Here is a 16,912-nt window from a genome sequence, read left to right as displayed (position 1 = left end):
TCTCCCTCTACTTCAAAGAAATCAAACTTATCCAAATCAAATAAACAACTCCCAAACCAAAATGAACACAAGCTGACATGCCCTGTAACTTCACCATACAAACTTCTTAGTAATTAATACCAAATTTTTGCTTTTTGGCTCAATAAAATTTTTAGTTTTACTAATATATTGCAATCATCATGATCATGATCATCATCTAAACCTTCCCAACTCGCAACTATATGGGGTTAGCTGCACGATTCCTGTTTCGTCATTCCTTTTTGTTCAGTGGCACACCCAACTAGATTGTTGTAATACACAAACTATTTTAGTTTTATATCAAGCAAACCATATCCATTGAAAGAAACAGAAATTGAGGGAAGGTTCTAATGGAATTTCACAAATTTTATTAAAAACTTTCCCTATTTATTTTCACTTATTATCAAACCAGATATAACCTATATCAGAAGATAAAAGAGAAACGCCAATCATAACCTTTGGGTTGATTACATCTGGCTGAGAGAAAGTCTGGAGAGAAAAGTTTGTTTGTTTTTTTTTTTTTTTTAATTTTTTTATTGCAGTTGGTGATAATCTTGATCTTAATAATCTGATATAGGTTATGATTTAGATAACCCGCTTCAGAAGACTTCTGCATTGACTGAGCCACTTCAGAGAAGCTACCTGAGATATATCGGAAAGTCGATTTTATGATTTAGATAAACCTATTTTTGGCTTTCCTTTTTTTTTTTTTTTCATCAAACGTAGCTTTATAGCATTTCAGCTTTCTGGGTTTCTCAGCTCATACCACACTAGGAGCCGCTATGTGAAAGTCCTCCTAAAAGGGCACTTAATGACATGACCAGCCCTGGTAATTAAGGATGGCAATTTTTCCCACAAAAGCGGGTTCCCGATCTGATCCCCCGAACATGGCAGATTTTACCCGACCTTAAACGGGGATGAATTGAATTTGAGAGTTTTTCTTTTGCCCCGAACTGTGGACAGGAAGGGGATGAGGTTTGCACATAAATCCCCGAACCCGACCCGACCCGATTGTAAATCACAATAATGCCCTTATATATAGACATATGTGAGTTAGGTTTTGTATGTTGGGTTTCTCACTTCCAAACTTCTCGTCACTTCGTTGTTTGCTCTTCCTCTTCCTAGAGCACAATCGATAGTTCAGCTTCTCCCAAGCCAACCCCTACCAAAAATTAGATTGTAGTCCCATAAATAAGGGATGCAAATCGATCGGACTGGATTAGAATTAGGGTATATTTGAATCTGATCCGAGTTGTTTTCTTTAAAAATTAATAAATTATTAAAAGAAAAATAAAAAATACTGATTTAAATAAAGTAAAAACAAAAAATACAATTTTTTAATTATTTTCGTCATTTATATACATGTTTTTTATAAAAAATAAATAATATAACACATTTATAAAATATAATATAAAAATGTATTTATAAATAAATTATCAACGGTAAGCAAAGTGTGCTTCTAAAGTGCCTTGTTGCACTGCATACATGCGCGCACACGAGTGCACACACATTGCGCAGTAGCAAGCCTCCATACTCTCATCTTTTATATCTAAGGAGTGTAAATCAACTCCTATTGAAAAGCCCAAAACAATTCTGTAATTTTCCAATGTGGGACAAGTTAAAAACTAATTGTAGTAAGAGAAAAGTTATTTTTCAAAACATGTGTGCAAGTGTGTTTTGTCATGTAATTGACCAATCAAACCCCATTGGATTTAATCTCTAATGGGATTAAAATCCAACAATATGTATTTAAACCTTATAAGTTTGGAGATTTATTTTATATTTTTTATATATAGATTTATCGAGTCGTTGGGAATGGTGTATAATGAAGTTGGTGGAAAAAATGGTGGTTGTGTTCAATGAAAAAAAATGTCTAGAGTGGTGTATAACAAAGTTTCTTTCTGCACGAAGAGCTTCCTGAACTCCAATTGAGCCGCTTTGAGTCTTTTGACTGATTGGTTCTAAATAAAATTTTCTATTAAATGATACGCCTATTAGTAGACTTGTTCATGGGCTGGGTAGCCTGATGGTCCGGTTTGGCCTGAGTTGTTATTTTTTGGTCTTGGACAAAATTTCAGGCCCACGGACTCGGGCTTGGGCTTTCTCAAATAATCCCAGTCCAGGCCTGAGCCTGACCCATTATTTTTTGGGTTTGGACAAAATTTCAGACCCACGGGCTCGGGCTTTATCAAATAATCTTGACCCAGGCCCGAGCCCAACTTGTTATTTTTTGGGCTTGGACAAAATTTCAGGTTCGCGGGCTCGGGCTCGGGCTTTCTCAAATAATCTTGGCCCAGGCCCAAGCCCAACCCGATACTATTACATATAATAAAAAAACATTTAAATTATATATAATAAATATATATAATATATATTTGTTTTTTTAAATCATTAATAAATATTAATTTACTATTAAGAAATATAAATTAATTAATTATTAAGTTAATTTAATATTAATTTATAAAAGTACGCTGAAAATAAGACATTTAATATACAGATTAGGCTTTGGGCTCGGACTTCAAGCTTTATATAAAGGCATGACTTAAACTCAAAATCTAGGCCTGATGGTCGGGTTGGGCTCGGGCTTGGGCCTACATTTCTATTGATAAAGAGGCAAAGCTCGGCCTGAACCCGACCCATGATCAGGTCAGAAATAAAGAGTAATTCTGTTCATATTAAATTGTGTACGGATAGTGTGTTTGGCTATAACATTCACTTGAATCACTTCACTGGAGGCTGGTAGCTGAAATGACAATTGTTTGGAGCCAAAATGAGAAAATGACATAACAAAACCTGAAGCTAATCAAACCTGGGTAGATTGTAATTCTGTTCATATTAAATTGCGAATGATTTCAGAGTAAATTTGATTCATTTTTGTTTTATTTTTAGCCTTGTTTTGTTTTCTTGCATGAACTAATCAAAGTAAAACCAAAGCAACAGTGGACCACAATTTGCATTCTTATGTTTTTACTTCCATGCATTTGTATTAGTCTTATCCTAAAATCTGAAACCTCTTCAACTTTTATCAAGCTTAATGGAACTCTGTTTTTCTTCTTCTGATCTTCTTTATGGTATTCCTGGTGTGCAAGAAAAATTAGGTATCATAGAACGCAGTTAAATAATATAATGATGTTTTAATTTATTATAATGCATGTACTTGTGGCCCAGTCTTCTTCCCTTTAATCCCTTCCATTCATGAATACTTTATAGGTAGCAACATCTATGTTTTTTGTGTGCAATTGTTGACCTTTGCCTCTAAAATTTTGTAAAGTTAGCTATGTTTAGAAGTATTTATTATGTTTATGAGCTGTAATCAGTTGACATGATGTTTCATGCTCATTTGAAAATATAATTAATTGCCTGATTCTTTTTTTCCATCTTTATTTTTATTTTTAAGTATCCATTTTATTACTCTAAAAATACTTTCTGCATTAACTCATTTAGGCCATTGAATAAATGAACAGATGATAATCTGGGATTTCAATTATCTCAGTATCTATATAACCTGGGATTTCAAGTTTCAACAAAGCTTGGCTGGTTGCAGGGTGGGGATATGTCCCGGATTCTCCATCCCCAAGTTCAGTGGTTGGAGAGCGGGGATATGTCGGGGATGGGTTAAGGGATTTTAGCCACGGGACAGGGATGGGGAGGGGCGAGGGGGTGACCTGCCCCATACCCGTCCCTCCCGTTGCCATTCATACTGGCAATGCGGTTTGTGTAAATATTTAAGTTTTTTCATTTTCCTTTTTTTTTCAAAAAGACAAAAAGAAAAAAAAAAAAAAGTAAGTCATGACTCATGAGAGAAATTAAGAAGGCAATCAAAGGGGCAAATTAAAGACATTAATTGTTGCTCTAATTTATATTGATGCAAAATCATTATGGAGGGTTACAAACTTACAATTAATTAGCTGAAACTGAAAGCCTTCAATTAACATTTATGTGCATACACGAGAAATCATAAATTAACATAAGAATTACATAAAATTTCTTCAACCCTTTTTGGCAGATTCATGTTCAATGGCCTTCATGAGGAAGCTATCATTGTCCAGTGCCACCTGAACCGGCAAATCACCAATTCCACGGCCAATGGCGAGCAGGATCTCCTTCATCTCAGTCATGAATTCCTCTCGGTCAATGGTCCCACTATGGTCCCTGTCGAATATATCAAACACGATATTGTAGAGGGTGGTCAGGTCGTCCTCTGGTCTCGATTCCTTCCCCAATGACAACAGGCAATCGAACTCCTTCCTTAGCTCTTCACGGGAAAGCACTCCATCACCATTTTCGTCCAGTTTTGCGAAATGTTCGTTCACACATTTGTTGAAGGCCTCGCTGTCTTCAACGAAGTCTCTCAATGTTTGGCTACTAAGGAGGGCAACGCTCATTGTTTTTTCTGCTGCTGCGTTTGCCTGATGTGTGACGGAGATGGACGACACACAGTACTCTTCGTTTTCAGCTGTTTTGGTGCATGTTTTTCCATTATATACTGGATTATTTGCCCATTTCCAATCTTAGGGAGTTGGTTGGGCAAATGGAAGGTCTGTATATGTCTTCCATCCTCAGAATTCCATCTGTCATCATTTGAGCCGGTAACCTTTTCTTTTCCTTCCCTTTTTCTTCGGGGTGAGGGAGGGGACAGTCGGACAGACGGACGAGGACGAGCGCTTTTTAACTTCTACGCACCCATCGCATATGCCTATGCCATGGTTAAAGGCATGTTAGAGTCCTCCCCTTTTAAACATGTGGCATGGCATTAATTGAATCCAAAAAGTGGGTAATTTTATTATAAACATGTTTATTTATAATCGATTAAATATAAAGAATGGAATCCATTAAAAGATTATCACAAATTTATCTTTATTTTTAAATGATTTTTTTTTTCATTTTCTGTTATCTTTCCAATCAACTTCCCTCTTTTAATTAATTTCTCGGAATATAGCTGTTATAATCGGTTTGGTCGGTTTGGATCCGTCCTACAGATTGACCCATTGATAGTTTGAAACTCTTCTTCAAGAACATGCGTTAATATCGTAACAGGCCCAATGCAAATTTCTGAATTCCACTATATATCTATAAACATTTAAAATGTCAAATACCCTACTCTATGCATAAGCCCATTTTTCTAAATGTAATAACATACCAATTGTTTTGGGCGTGATTTTCCTCATAATTGATTTTTTTAGATGAAACCCCGTCCATCAATGTTGCATGCTTTGTTTCAGTATATAGATACAGAGTGTAAGTTTTCTTTCATTCTCTTCCCTTTTCACGTTTCCATCTTACTCGCATTGACGTTCAAGGCTTCAAGCCATGCCTTTGAGTTTCTGACCATGAAATTAATAACTTAGTACATAAAATTAATTATTAATTCATTAATTTTTGTATGTATAATTAATATGTAAAACAAAAGTTATTAAGTTTATAAAAAGAAATACAAAATGATTCAATAATTATTAAAAATTATTATTTCAAAAAAAAAAAAGAAAATGATTGAATAATTAGTAAAACGGCTAAATAATTGGATTAATTAACTTCATTAAGTTACCTTAGATTTATTAGTCAAATAAAACTAATAATTTAATTTAAGTTAATTAAAATGTGATAAAAAATAAAAAACAACTATTTAAATAAAAATTAATTGGATATGTATTACATTATAAAATGTAATTGTCTACGTTAGCATCTCCTCTCCATCCTTCTACACTATTTGTCAAAACTTACATTTTTCTTTTAAATTTTTTAACATTATCTATAATTCTATACTCTCACAAAATACTCAATTATCTAATGTTTCTTCCTAAAATATCTTTATCTTCCTAAAATACTCAAATTAAACTTACCAATACATGTACTGAATCTCAAACAAAATAATAGTTGCCCCATACTTAGGATTTTGCCACGCCTACTACTCCATAGACTAAAAAGAAGAAAAAGCATAAATTTTTAATTGCAAATTAAACTTGATTAATTTTCTTAATTAAATAAGAAACCAAAGTCAAATTTATCATATAAGCTTAAGTTGTGAATCTCAAATGAAATAATAAATAATATGGGCCATTTTTTAGATAAAACATGGTAAATTTCTTAAATCAAATAAAAGTCTATAAAAAGAAAATAAAATACTTAATCTAAATTTCTAATATAGATGATTTAAAAAAAAATGAAATAATTCATATTATGAACCTATACTTAGTACGGGGTCATGCGTAGTCAGTCATCAGGTTCATAGTGGCAAGTGAATGTCCTGAGAATTATGATCCATAAAAAAAAAAAAAACGAATAAGGATAATCCATTTGAGATTGGGTGGTGCTGCTGGATCAGGGCGTCAGGCTAAAAAACTATGTCCAGGCTTGATGCTGGACTGAATATGAATTATAAGCGGAGCCCTTTCAAAAACTACGTCTGAAACCTGAAAGGAAAATTCATGGTTCCTTGTTTGGCTTGAATGGCTCTGCCTTTTTGTCCTTCTGTGGATGGGGGTGTCAATGGATCCAAATCAAAATTAATTTGGACGGATTGGACAGATCAATAAGACATATTGAATTGGACCATCAGTCCATATTTAATGGTCAAAAGTACTTATTGGATTGGATTTGGCCTGGTCCATCCGTAATGGATTTATATTGGATTGGGTCGGATTGAACAATATCCGCTCCACTGATAGAAGATAAGAATACAGGTGTCAATATACTAGGTTTGGGTTGGAACCAAATCTAAATTAAAAGCAATTTGAACAGATTGAACGGTCCAGACATTGAATTGGATTGGTCCAAAATGGTCCAAAGTATTCACCGGATTGGACTGAACCTGGTCCTCCGGTAATAGACTCACATTGGACTGGATCAGATTGGACCAAATCTGGTCTAATTGACACCCCTAGTGGGAGTACCCCGGTTTTCGTTACCAAAAGGGCATGGTTCCCTGGGTCACTGAGATTTTGTAATGCTTTGGAACCTTAGTCCTTCTGGACATGGTTAACAGGGAAAATGGGGAGCAGGAAGAAATATGTAAAAATTAAAATGTGCTCTGAGACTGAGTAGCTCAGTAGCCACATTAGAATCATAGAAGTTCTGCCAATTTCCAACAGTTACGAGCATGCAGCTGGCTGGCAAGAATATTCAGGAAACAGGAAATTGATCGAGTTGAGTCGGTATCAAATCAAATTAATACCTAACTGGACCTTGTTCAAGTCATAACCTGTAGAAAATATCAGTCATCTAAAACCCTCTTTGTAATGGGTTTCTTTTTTATTCTATTTTTGATGAGAATAACTGCACTTGTTTTAATATCTTAGTTACTACATGAATAATTCTATTACTCTCATGTTCCTCCTCAAGTACCTAAAAGGCCTAGTGTTCTTGAAGATGCAATCTCCAATTAAGAATAACTTTTTGGACTTAAATTTACCTGTGCGACTCTGACATTCCCAATTCTTCCAATGATGTTTTCCCCCATGAACCTCATATGCCTATTCTCCTCATGCTTTTCTCAAAATGACAATACCACCGTTGCATATGCCATTCAATTTACCCTCTTTAGAATTAAATACCGGACTTGCTTAATCTGTTTTCACAGAGCAGCTTCCCCTTTCATAACTCCCGAAGAAAGAGAAGGAAGACTCTAAAAATACCTGTTCTTTCAATATGCCTTGTATTATATCAGGCTATTGTTCATATAAACCACCCCACTAAGATCTCCCAGATCTGAAAGGAGAGCCTTTCATTGTTATTTTGTTTCATTCACTCATCATCCCTAACTTGGTGTGAAAGATAAATTGTGTATCTTTTTTTTCTAATGAGTTATTTTATACTTCCATTCATTCAAACTTCTTCAGGCTCTATCTGAATTAGAATTATGTGGAACTTAACAGGTTTTCCCTGCAATAATAACCCACAACCATGCCAACAGTCCCAAGGTTGTTGATGATAAATAAGCCATTGTTCTTGCAAAAAATGTTAGCACTTAGATTTGGCTAAATAACTGTGAAGTCTCTGCAGCATCACGCATTTGATTCAAGTTCAAAACATACTAAAAAGTTAGCCAAAAATCAGCTGACTTTAGTCAATAACTTAATTTCCAGGGGATTATTATCTCTGATATCAGTGCTAGATATTAAGGAAAAATAGAACTGTAGATGCAATATCATGGTAGAGATGAACAGTTCGTTATGATAGCAAATCATTCATTGAAGTGCAAGAATTTGATTCAATTGTACATGAAAAAAAAAAAACCCCAAAAGCATTCAATTCAATTGAAACAAATGCCAAAAGTTCCACGATCCAAAACCCCAAAATTTCAGGACTTCCATTTAGGAAAAGGGGGAAGTCGCAGGACGGCTTCCTCCGTCTCAATTGGGTCTGATCGCAGTATCTGCCAAACAATAAAAAATTTTACTACAAATACATAAAATAATCATGTAATTTATCTCTAAATGCAGCAAAGCTCAATGAAGTGCCATCTAGAGAGAGAGAGAGAGTACAGGATCTTGAAGGATTGGCTTTGTGTCATCTTTAGCTGGTCTAAATGGAGGCTTTTGCGGTTTGTCACTGAAGCTCTTAGTTTCGCCTTCGCTCTCGCTTGTTTTAATCAAAATCTCTGAACCTTTCATGGTTTCTACTTTCTAGGGCTTTCTTCTTCCCACCCTGGAGACTGAGTACCTTCTCGAATATAATGACGTAATGGTGAAGGGTATTTTGGTAATCTTAGACGTGTTTATTTGTCTCTATGAAGACGAGACCAATGGATTTTCTATTTTTCTTTGCTAGACTATCACTGGTGTGTTCTTCAAAAATTTCTCCACTGTGTGATGATTTCCCGCCAACTTCCATTCCTCTTCCTGCGGTCCAAAACTTCCATCCATCTACTCCAGATTCATTGTCTGATCCTCAAAACCGCTCTCGATTTTGACTCCCTCTCCGTATCGGGGTTTATATCGTCTGCTTGTTCTATTTCAGTTGATTTTGCCCGGGTATTCTTCGATCGCCTCCCCATTTCACCGCCTCTCTTCAGTTGGAATTCAATCATTAGACAATATGCGAAGAGCCCACAACCTATTGAAGCCGTGAAGCTGTTCTCGGGACTGCTCTGGACAGGAATTAGGCCGGACAACTTCACATACCCTTTTGTTCTTAAAGCGTGTGGCCGTTGTTCCATGTTAGAGGAAGGAGGGGCAGTGCATTCCTTGATTTTCAAGACGGGATTATATTCAGATCGATATATAGGGAATACCCTCTTGAGGATGTATGCTGCTTGCGGTGCCATTGGGTTTTCAAGACAAGTGTTTGACGAAATGACTTATAGAGATGTAGTTTCTTGGAGTTCTATAATAGCGGGATATGTTGCTTGGTAGGCATTAACGCTCCAACCATTGTATATTTGGTATTGTTTTATGGTAGCTACAACCCACTGAAGGATGTGTCCAACCTAGCTTCCATATATGAGAGTTCAAATCAGTCCCCACAAGACTGCCACAACGTCCCACAGCACATCCCCGCCGTGTATTGGGCTGTGGAACGTTGTGGGGCGCAGTCTTGGGGGGGGGGGGGGGCGGATTTGATCTCCATATATGAAATATAGACACTATAAATGTGACATTGGAATTGCATTCATAAATTGTGAAATGATACAAGGAATATGTCTCATAACCAATGTTTTTCTGTATAATGGATATTCTAGAGTAAATTTTTGTTTTGTTTTGGTTTTTTTTCTTTAATTTTAAACTTCAGTTTATCATGTTCCTGCCAGAAGTTGGAACTTGGAAAGTATGTCTTAACAGCCTGAAAGAAGTTGATAAACTAAGATGCTATGACTATATCGTTTGGCCGGTTCTGGACCTGGATGTCATTGACCCATATAATATATGGTTCCAATGTTTAAAAATAGTAACCGTTTTCTTAATGAAATTAATTTAGTTCCATTTATCTGTCATTTAAGCATCCTCTTACAAGTCAATTAATGCAGCAACTTGCCTTTGAATGCTTTGAGGATGTTCCAAAACATAAAGCTGGAGAATGTGCAACCTAATTCTGTCACTTTGGTAAGCTTACTTTCTGTTTGCACTCGTCTGGGAAGTCTGAGCATGGGAAAGTCGGTTCACTCTCAAATTGTTATTAATAATATTGAATTGGATATTGCACTAGGAACTGCTCTCCTCGAGATGTATGCCAAGTGTGGGAATATAGAAAAAGCATTGCAAGTTTTCAGCTCCATGAGTGAGAAGAACTTGCAGACATGGACAATCATGATATCTGGCCTTGCTGATCATGGCCGTGGGGAAGATGCTATTGCCTTGTTTAGCCAAATGGAAAAAGATGGCATGAAGCCTGACAGTATGTCATTTTCATGCATTTTATGTGCTTGCAGCCACTTGGGTTTGGTTGATGAAGGCCTAGAGTATTTCGATAAGATGGTGAAAATATATAATATCATCCCAACAGTGGAGCACTATGGTTGTATGGTGGATCTGTTTGGACGGGCTGGGAGGGTTGAGGAAGCTTATGAGATTATTAAGAAAATGCCAATAGGCCCCAACTCAGTTATACTAAGGAGTTTCATAGTTTCCTGCAGAAATCATGGCTGGGCTCCTCCTGTAGATGAGGACTTTAGCAAGATTCTGCTTAAAGTTGAGCCTGAACTTGGAGCTAACTATGTACTTGCTGCCAACGTGTCTGCTGTGACTGGTCATTGGGATGATATGGCACGTTTGAGAATAAGTATGAAAAAGAAGGCTTTGAAGAAGGTTCCAGGATGCAGTTGGGTGGAACTGAATGATAGCATTGTATAAGAATATACAGACTACAGAGGGAGTTGAACATATTATTACTTATCATTGTAGGCAACTAAAAGAACATTTTTTATTCTCATTGTTGTGAGAAATGAGGATGGGAAGTGGAGAGTGTTAAATCCATAAGGGAGAGATTCCGGTAATGTCATATTAAGATGTATCAGCATAGAAGAATGACAAGACAATACTTCATGAAATCTTCATATTCATGTTACTTCATGAAAGGAACAAGACAATGCTTCTTAGAGTAAATCTCGACAGAAACAATGCCTGGAAGCAAGTTTGAAGATGTTTCAAAGTTTCTTTCCTTATTTGTAACCATTTATGTTCAAAGATTTAATTTCTGCCCCCATGACATACTTGGAACTCAGATGGTTAAGTACGTATTGTAATCATGAAATCTGAGGTTAAAGGCTATCATTTTTATCTATTCAAATCATCTGCTCCTGTATTACAACAAAAGGTTATAGTTTGATGTATACTGGACCATATGCCATTTGTTCTGGCTTTTTTACCAAGCCAAGATGTTAGTACATTAAATGGTTTCAAGATGGGAAAATGAAGTGTGATGGAGCATAATGCATGGTTACAGAATTGTTTTCCTCCTTTTTTGTAAGCATCTCCATTGTATTGTACACCCATCATAACTATTTTCAAGGGCATATCTTCCATCAGATTATGAGCTTTTTCTTCTTCTCTCACTACCTCATCTGAGAAATCTTTTCTCCTTCCCTCTATTTAGAGCCTTAGAGCCTACAACTTGTATATCAGTTCCAGCCTTAGTCTTTGTTGAACCTTTGGGTTGATTTTGGATATTGATTTTTCCCCTTTCCCTTGTGCTCCCAAGGGATTATGGATATTAAAAGTAGGTTATACATAGGAGAAAATCTTCTTTGAGCAGGATTTTGCATGAATTTGGAGCTTTGTTAAAAGAGTCACTCGATTGATTAGTCTTGGATATCTATAGAATTTTAGGGATCTAGAAAGAGGTCAGTTGGTTCTGATTAGTCTTTGATTCACTTTTTGAGCTAAAACCTGGTATTGAACTCAGGCCAGAGGCTGAAGGACAATTGATTCTCAACTCTAAGAATAGAGTTGGGGTCCCAATTACATTGCTAACATGGTTTGTACAGTATGACATGTTATGAACCTTGCCCCAACTATATCGGGTTGGCTACATGAATCCTGTTTTGCCATTCCTTACTGCACAGCCTATACACTATTTATAGATTTCAATTTGATGCTGTGCGAGTCATTATACATATTTTTGAAGGAAAGGCTTTAAAATGCATCCATATAGATGCCTAGAGAAACCAATTAACCAGCTGATTGGTTGACTTTCTTTGGTATGACCTACACAACAGGAGGTAAACCCTTCCTCGACTGATTGACTGGTTTATTATTTTGCTAAAAAGTGTATATATATATTTTTTTCCTTCCAAATCATCTGAGACTACAAAAGGAACAATGTTTCAAAGGATTCTGCTTCTCTTAGAAAAAACATTTTAAGGGAAGCAGTGACTTCGTATGTGGAGGGGATACTGTTTCCTCACTTCATATGTGGATGATCAGTGTTCCAAAGGATTCTGCTTCTCTCCTAATTTCCCGTAGCCACTTAGGCTGTGTTTGGTTGAACCGTTGAAGGGAAAGGGAGGAAAACCTGTGTAAGCCCCTACCTTTTCCTTCAAACCAAGCACAGCCTTAGCGTCTGAGTTGCAGGGAATTGCTTTTCTTCATGTTCCTAGCTAGGGAGGCCAATGTAGTGGTCCATAATATTGCCTCTAAGGGGGTCTGGTCTAAGGGCACGTTAGATCTCAGGCCCGCATTTTGTGATTGGCTATGGAGCCTAAGTTCAGTGGATGTATCCCACCGTTCTATTAGGCTGTGTTTGGTTTGAAGGAAAAGGTAGGGAAACATATACAATGTTAAAGTTTCCCTGCCTTTCCCTTCCTTTCCCTACATTTTCTTTCAAACCAAACACAACCTTAATGGATGTTCTTTTGTGTGTGTGTGCACACACACACACACAAAGTGGTTCTGTTTCCCGGTTGTGAAGGGAGGGATAGAGTGACTGTCGGGCATAGCACACTAGGAGACTGGATTAATGGAAAGAAATGGTTGTGCAGTGGGCTGTATAACTCATAATAACACCCCATGCCAGCCTTTTGGTAGGGCTTTCATGCAGTGGCTTCTGTGTTGTAAGGTAGCAAACCACTTTTGCTAGACGGTGTTGTAGTGCTGTGCTGAAACAACAAAATCAAAACCTTTGATGTATTTATATGGCCTCACGGCCCTCACCTTGAATTAGATGAAGTGATGTCCTGGTGAGGCCGCGGCAATACATCTAAGGTCATGATTATCAGCTTTAGCCCTGTGCTACAACACTGTCATAGCAAAACTGAGCTTGTAAGGTAGGCCCCAAATGTTTGGTGAAAAACCCAAAAGGCCCAAAAATACTTAGGATTGAGCTGAAAAAATCAACTTTGTAATGAAGTTAGTTTTAATAACTTGTTCAAAGCGGCTCAGTCAATGTAGCTGGATCAACACCGGAGGCAGTAAGGCTCAAGACAACACTTGCCTATTAGACATGATTATGCATGATTGGTCAAGACACCAACACTGTTGCATTTTCTTTAATGTCGTGATTTATGCTTGTCTTAAACCACCTCAGAAGAAAATTAAATCATTATGCCACCGCAAAGGCCGAATAAAAAGGTTTTTAGTTACTGGTGACCCACAGTTACAAAAAGTTATAGGTCTTGATATTGTTTCAGGTCATGGGGATTTCTCTGCAATAACGTATTAGTGCCAAAACTTGAAAATAAAGTAGCCTTTATGATTCTGAACCTCCAGCCTTGATCTAGGTTTTACCCCTTGCTTAATTTACCATCAACAATATTCAACTAGCAAGTAAACCAATGGGATGCTATGGATTTGATAGATGTTTGGTAAGGTTTGGATTGATAAATTTGGTCTTGGACTGGCCCTTAATCTGATTTGGTCCATCTCATTTGTATCCTTGCTTTATTAGAGAGAGAGAGATTAAATTAAAACGGATGTGAGCACTGATGAGGTGATAGGATTCTTGGCTTCCTTCCTCTATATTATATAGATATAAATTTGATAGCCGTGAATATAGGCCAGAGACATTCAGGCTCTGTTTGGTTGCATACAAAAGGAAGGAAAACAATTGATCTTCTGAAAATTGCTATTTTATGTTGTTTAATCATGTGTAAAATTTTCACCAAATAAAAAAAAATCCTGTGGAAAACTAACATATATATTTCAACAGGTCAAGAAAATGAGACTCCTGATTTTATGTTAGTTAGCCATCTACACTTTTGATCACTCAATATGTTTCTCAGATACAAAAACATGTTTTTCAAGCAAATAACAACTCATATTTCTCTTTAGTTACCATAAAAAAATAGAATCACCATAAACCTTCTGTGGTCAGAAAATGAAACCATAATCAAAGTGCCAAACGCATGTATTACAGCTATTTGAAAAGCCCATCGATCCAATTACTTTCACATTTCTCCACAAAACAAAAACGTAGGGTTCACGTTAGGCTTGTCGTACATCTCTTATCTCTCTACTCTATAAAACATAAGCAAGAAGAAGATTTGACACAGACAGAGATGGACCCAGAAAAACTGTCCTATATAGGGAAGATAAAGATAAAAGATACAGAGGACCCATCTCATATATGATATATCAATTTCCTATGTGGGGTTTCTGATAGTAAATATTGGGTGGGACCGGCCGGTCGCCGGTGCACCTCTCTATTACGTTCTCTTCACTCTTCACTGTGCATGACCACATGAACAGTGATCCATTAATTGGCTACGTGCATGGCATTCATTACTACCCTCCGCCTCCATCTCAGTTGTTTAGTCTTATTATTAATCAATAGCCATCATACATACATCATTCCACAATCTCATTCTTCATCTCTGCTCTTTCTCTGGTAATCCAATTGCTGTTACAGAGAACCCAAAATCCCCGGTCAAAAGGTGGGGCTCTCCGTTCTCAAGAAATAAAAAAGAAAAAGAGGAAAAGCCTGCACTATCGCCTCAGGCCACAGCATACAGAGAGACAGAGAGAGAGAGAGAGTGACTGAGCTCGTGAGTGAGAGGGCTAGACTTTAGAGTTAGACACCTCTCCTCCCGGAGTCCGATTTGGTCAACGATTTTAGCCGCACCAGAAACTTTACTTTCTTCTCCCATGTGGATCCCTCTTTCCTCTTCTTCCCGCCTATTCTCCCCGGAGAAGAATCCCAATTTTCCGGCGATTCCAATAGCATCCTGTCCACGCTCTCCGGCGTTCTCGCTGCATCTTCCGGTGCCCGAGGACATCCTTCCGTTGGATCGCGGTCTCCTCTCAAAAGACTTTCCTGCAGAGCTGATATCACCGCTTTAATCGCTGCATCAGCATCTCTCCTGTTCCTTAACAGGATTTCTCCGATCTGAGCTGGTGTTAGAGCACCACCGGCTCTGATGCAACTCTCCACCACCTCGAACAGCATGTGAGACTCTACTCCAAGGTAGTTCTTTGCCAAAGCCTTAAACGCATGGACTCCACACGTGCCGAGTCTAACGTGCACGTCCATGCGTCCACATCTAACAAGCGCCGGGTCAACATTGTCCCTGTGATTCGTAGTGAAAACGATAATCCTCTCCTCCCCGCAGCATGACCAAAGACCATCAGTGAAGTTAAGCAGTCCCGAAAGCGTGACTCGTCCGTTTTCCTCTCCGTCTTCGCACCGCCGGTGGCTCTCCGGCATCGGTGTAGTTGATTTTTTCCTCTTTGAGAGTCGGTCCGCTGTTAGATCGAGCGAACAATCGATATCTTCAATGACGATGATCGAACGGTTTGTCGTCTGTATCAGCAATGCTCGTAGCTCCGAATTATCTGAAACCTTCGTTAACTCGAGATCGTAAACGTCGTAACACAAGAAATTCGCCATGGCAGCAATCAAGCTTGATTTGCCGGACCCAGGAGGCCCATACAACAGATACCCTCGTTTCCACGACCGTCCAACTCTGTGATAAAAATCTCTCCCGTTAGCGAACGCCGTTAAGTCTTCCGTTAACTGTTCCTTCAACTCGGGCTCAAGCGCGAGAGTTTCAAACGTGGAAGGGTGGCGGAAGGGAACAGAGACCCACCCCGACTCGTAGGAACCATGGCCATTGTTGGTGTAGAGTCGTCGCTCGCGTGAGACGCGTTCGAACTCCTCGGCGCGAGAAGAGACAAATTCAAGGTAGGACGACAAGAGGGCCTGCCGGTGCCGCTTGGGGAGCTTGAGCGAGAAGCTGCGCTTCTCCTCCAGTGAGTCTTGTACGGTATCGACGTGGTGTGTCCAGGAGACACGGTGACCGTTGAAAGAGTCATGAACGGTGTGATTGGGTGCAACGGTGAAGGAGATGCAGTTGGAGGTCTTGGAACGAGTAAGAGTGAGGCGACGACAGGTTGCAGAAGGGTCGATGGAGTTGAGGTAGAGGTTGACATGGCGATAGAGGTCGTTGACATCGACGCCGCAGTAGCCATTAAACTCAGGGATCTCAAAGTAAGAGTATGGACTGAAGAAATCTTGTAGGGACTCGTAGAAGGAGTGAAGCAGAGAGAGGAGTTGTGAAGGCAGGACGTTCTGAAGGACTGTGAGAAGCCCCAACAACGACCACAGCTGTGATAAGATCTCCATTGCAAGCTTCTTTCTTTTCTTTTTCTTCGTGTTCTCTTCTCTCCTTGTTTTTGTCTCTCTCTGATCCGTTTCTCTCTTTAAGTGCTTTTATATGTGAATAGAAGAAGACAAGATAAAAGGGTGATGGGCAGTGTGGGAAGTTTTAATTCTCTACTGTAGATAAAGAGACTGTTTGTTCGGCAAAAGCACTAAAGATAAAGCGAAAGCTGAAGGTGAGGCGACTCCTCTTCTTTTTTCTTCCCTTCTTTACTTCAATTACAGAGACTGAGACAAAGAGAGAGAGAGAGAGATGGTTTGGGCCGGTTGGCCCGGCCACACGCATGCACGCTCACACGGAGAGGTGCGGCTTTTGCTTTTTATATATATTCTACTAGTTGCTTTTATCTTTTGCTTTTATCAATTTTGG

The 16,912-nt window shown here is 38.3% G+C and overlaps 2 protein-coding genes, 1 long non-coding RNA gene and 2 pseudogenes across 4 annotated transcripts; 2 read left to right on the top strand and 3 right to left on the bottom strand.

The window, feature by feature from the left end:
• Positions 1-4,007: 4,007 nt before the first annotated feature.
• LOC148844615 (calcineurin regulatory subunit CNB1-like) lies at positions 4,008-4,403 on the bottom strand. Its single transcript, XM_088954217.1, has one exon. The coding sequence runs from the start codon at positions 4,401-4,403 to the stop codon at positions 4,008-4,010; it is 396 nt and encodes a 131-aa protein (XP_088810343.1).
• Positions 4,404-8,167: 3,764 nt separating this feature from the next.
• LOC148844614 (uncharacterized) lies at positions 8,168-8,777 on the bottom strand. The gene is made up of 2 exons (XR_016101785.1): positions 8,499-8,777; positions 8,168-8,389 (listed from the first exon to the last, which is right to left on the bottom strand). It is a non-coding gene; the product is annotated as an uncharacterized LOC148844614 (long non-coding RNA).
• LOC148844612 (pentatricopeptide repeat-containing protein At3g22690-like) lies at positions 8,766-11,238 on the top strand. The gene is made up of 3 exons (XM_088953143.1): positions 8,766-9,364; positions 9,980-10,055; positions 10,159-11,238. Exons 1-3 carry the CDS (start codon positions 8,826-8,828, stop codon positions 10,198-10,200), a joined length of 657 nt encoding a protein of 218 aa, XP_088809269.1. The 5' UTR covers positions 8,766-8,825; the 3' UTR covers positions 10,201-11,238.
• LOC148844613 (pentatricopeptide repeat-containing protein At3g29230 pseudogene) lies at positions 10,227-10,802 on the top strand (annotated as a pseudogene).
• A 2,997-nt stretch (positions 11,239-14,235) lies between the features above and the next one.
• Positions 14,236-16,598, bottom strand: LOC148844611 (AAA-ATPase At4g25835 pseudogene; annotated as a pseudogene). The gene has a single exon (XR_016101784.1). The product of XR_016101784.1 is annotated as an AAA-ATPase At4g25835 pseudogene (transcript).
• Positions 16,599-16,912: the final 314 nt, after the last annotated feature.

This window comes from Nelumbo lutea, chromosome 7 (assembly GCF_056320005.1).
Source record: "Nelumbo lutea isolate HS-2025 chromosome 7, American lotus-T2T, whole genome shotgun sequence".
NCBI classification, from domain to species: Eukaryota; Viridiplantae; Streptophyta; class Magnoliopsida; order Proteales; family Nelumbonaceae; genus Nelumbo; species Nelumbo lutea.
The sequence above is the reverse complement of the archived record's forward strand: the minus strand, read 5'-3'. Positions and strand labels throughout refer to the sequence as shown.

Excerpts from the sequence above, each read along its gene's own strand:
- LOC148844612 (XM_088953143.1), top strand. The coding sequence starts at position 8,826 with ATGATTTCCCGCCAACTTCCATTCCTCTTCCTGCGGTCCAAAACTTCC. Across the intron at positions 9,365-9,979 it reads ATAGCGGGATATGTTGCTTG|CAACTTGCCTTTGAATGCTT; the intron begins GTAGGCATTAAC and ends CAATTAATGCAG. Across the intron at positions 10,056-10,158 it reads AACCTAATTCTGTCACTTTG|GAACTGCTCTCCTCGAGATG; the intron begins GTAAGCTTACTT and ends ATATTGCACTAG.
- LOC148844615 (XM_088954217.1), bottom strand. The coding sequence starts at position 4,403 with ATGAGCGTTGCCCTCCTTAGTAGCCAAACATTGAGAGACTTCGTTGAA.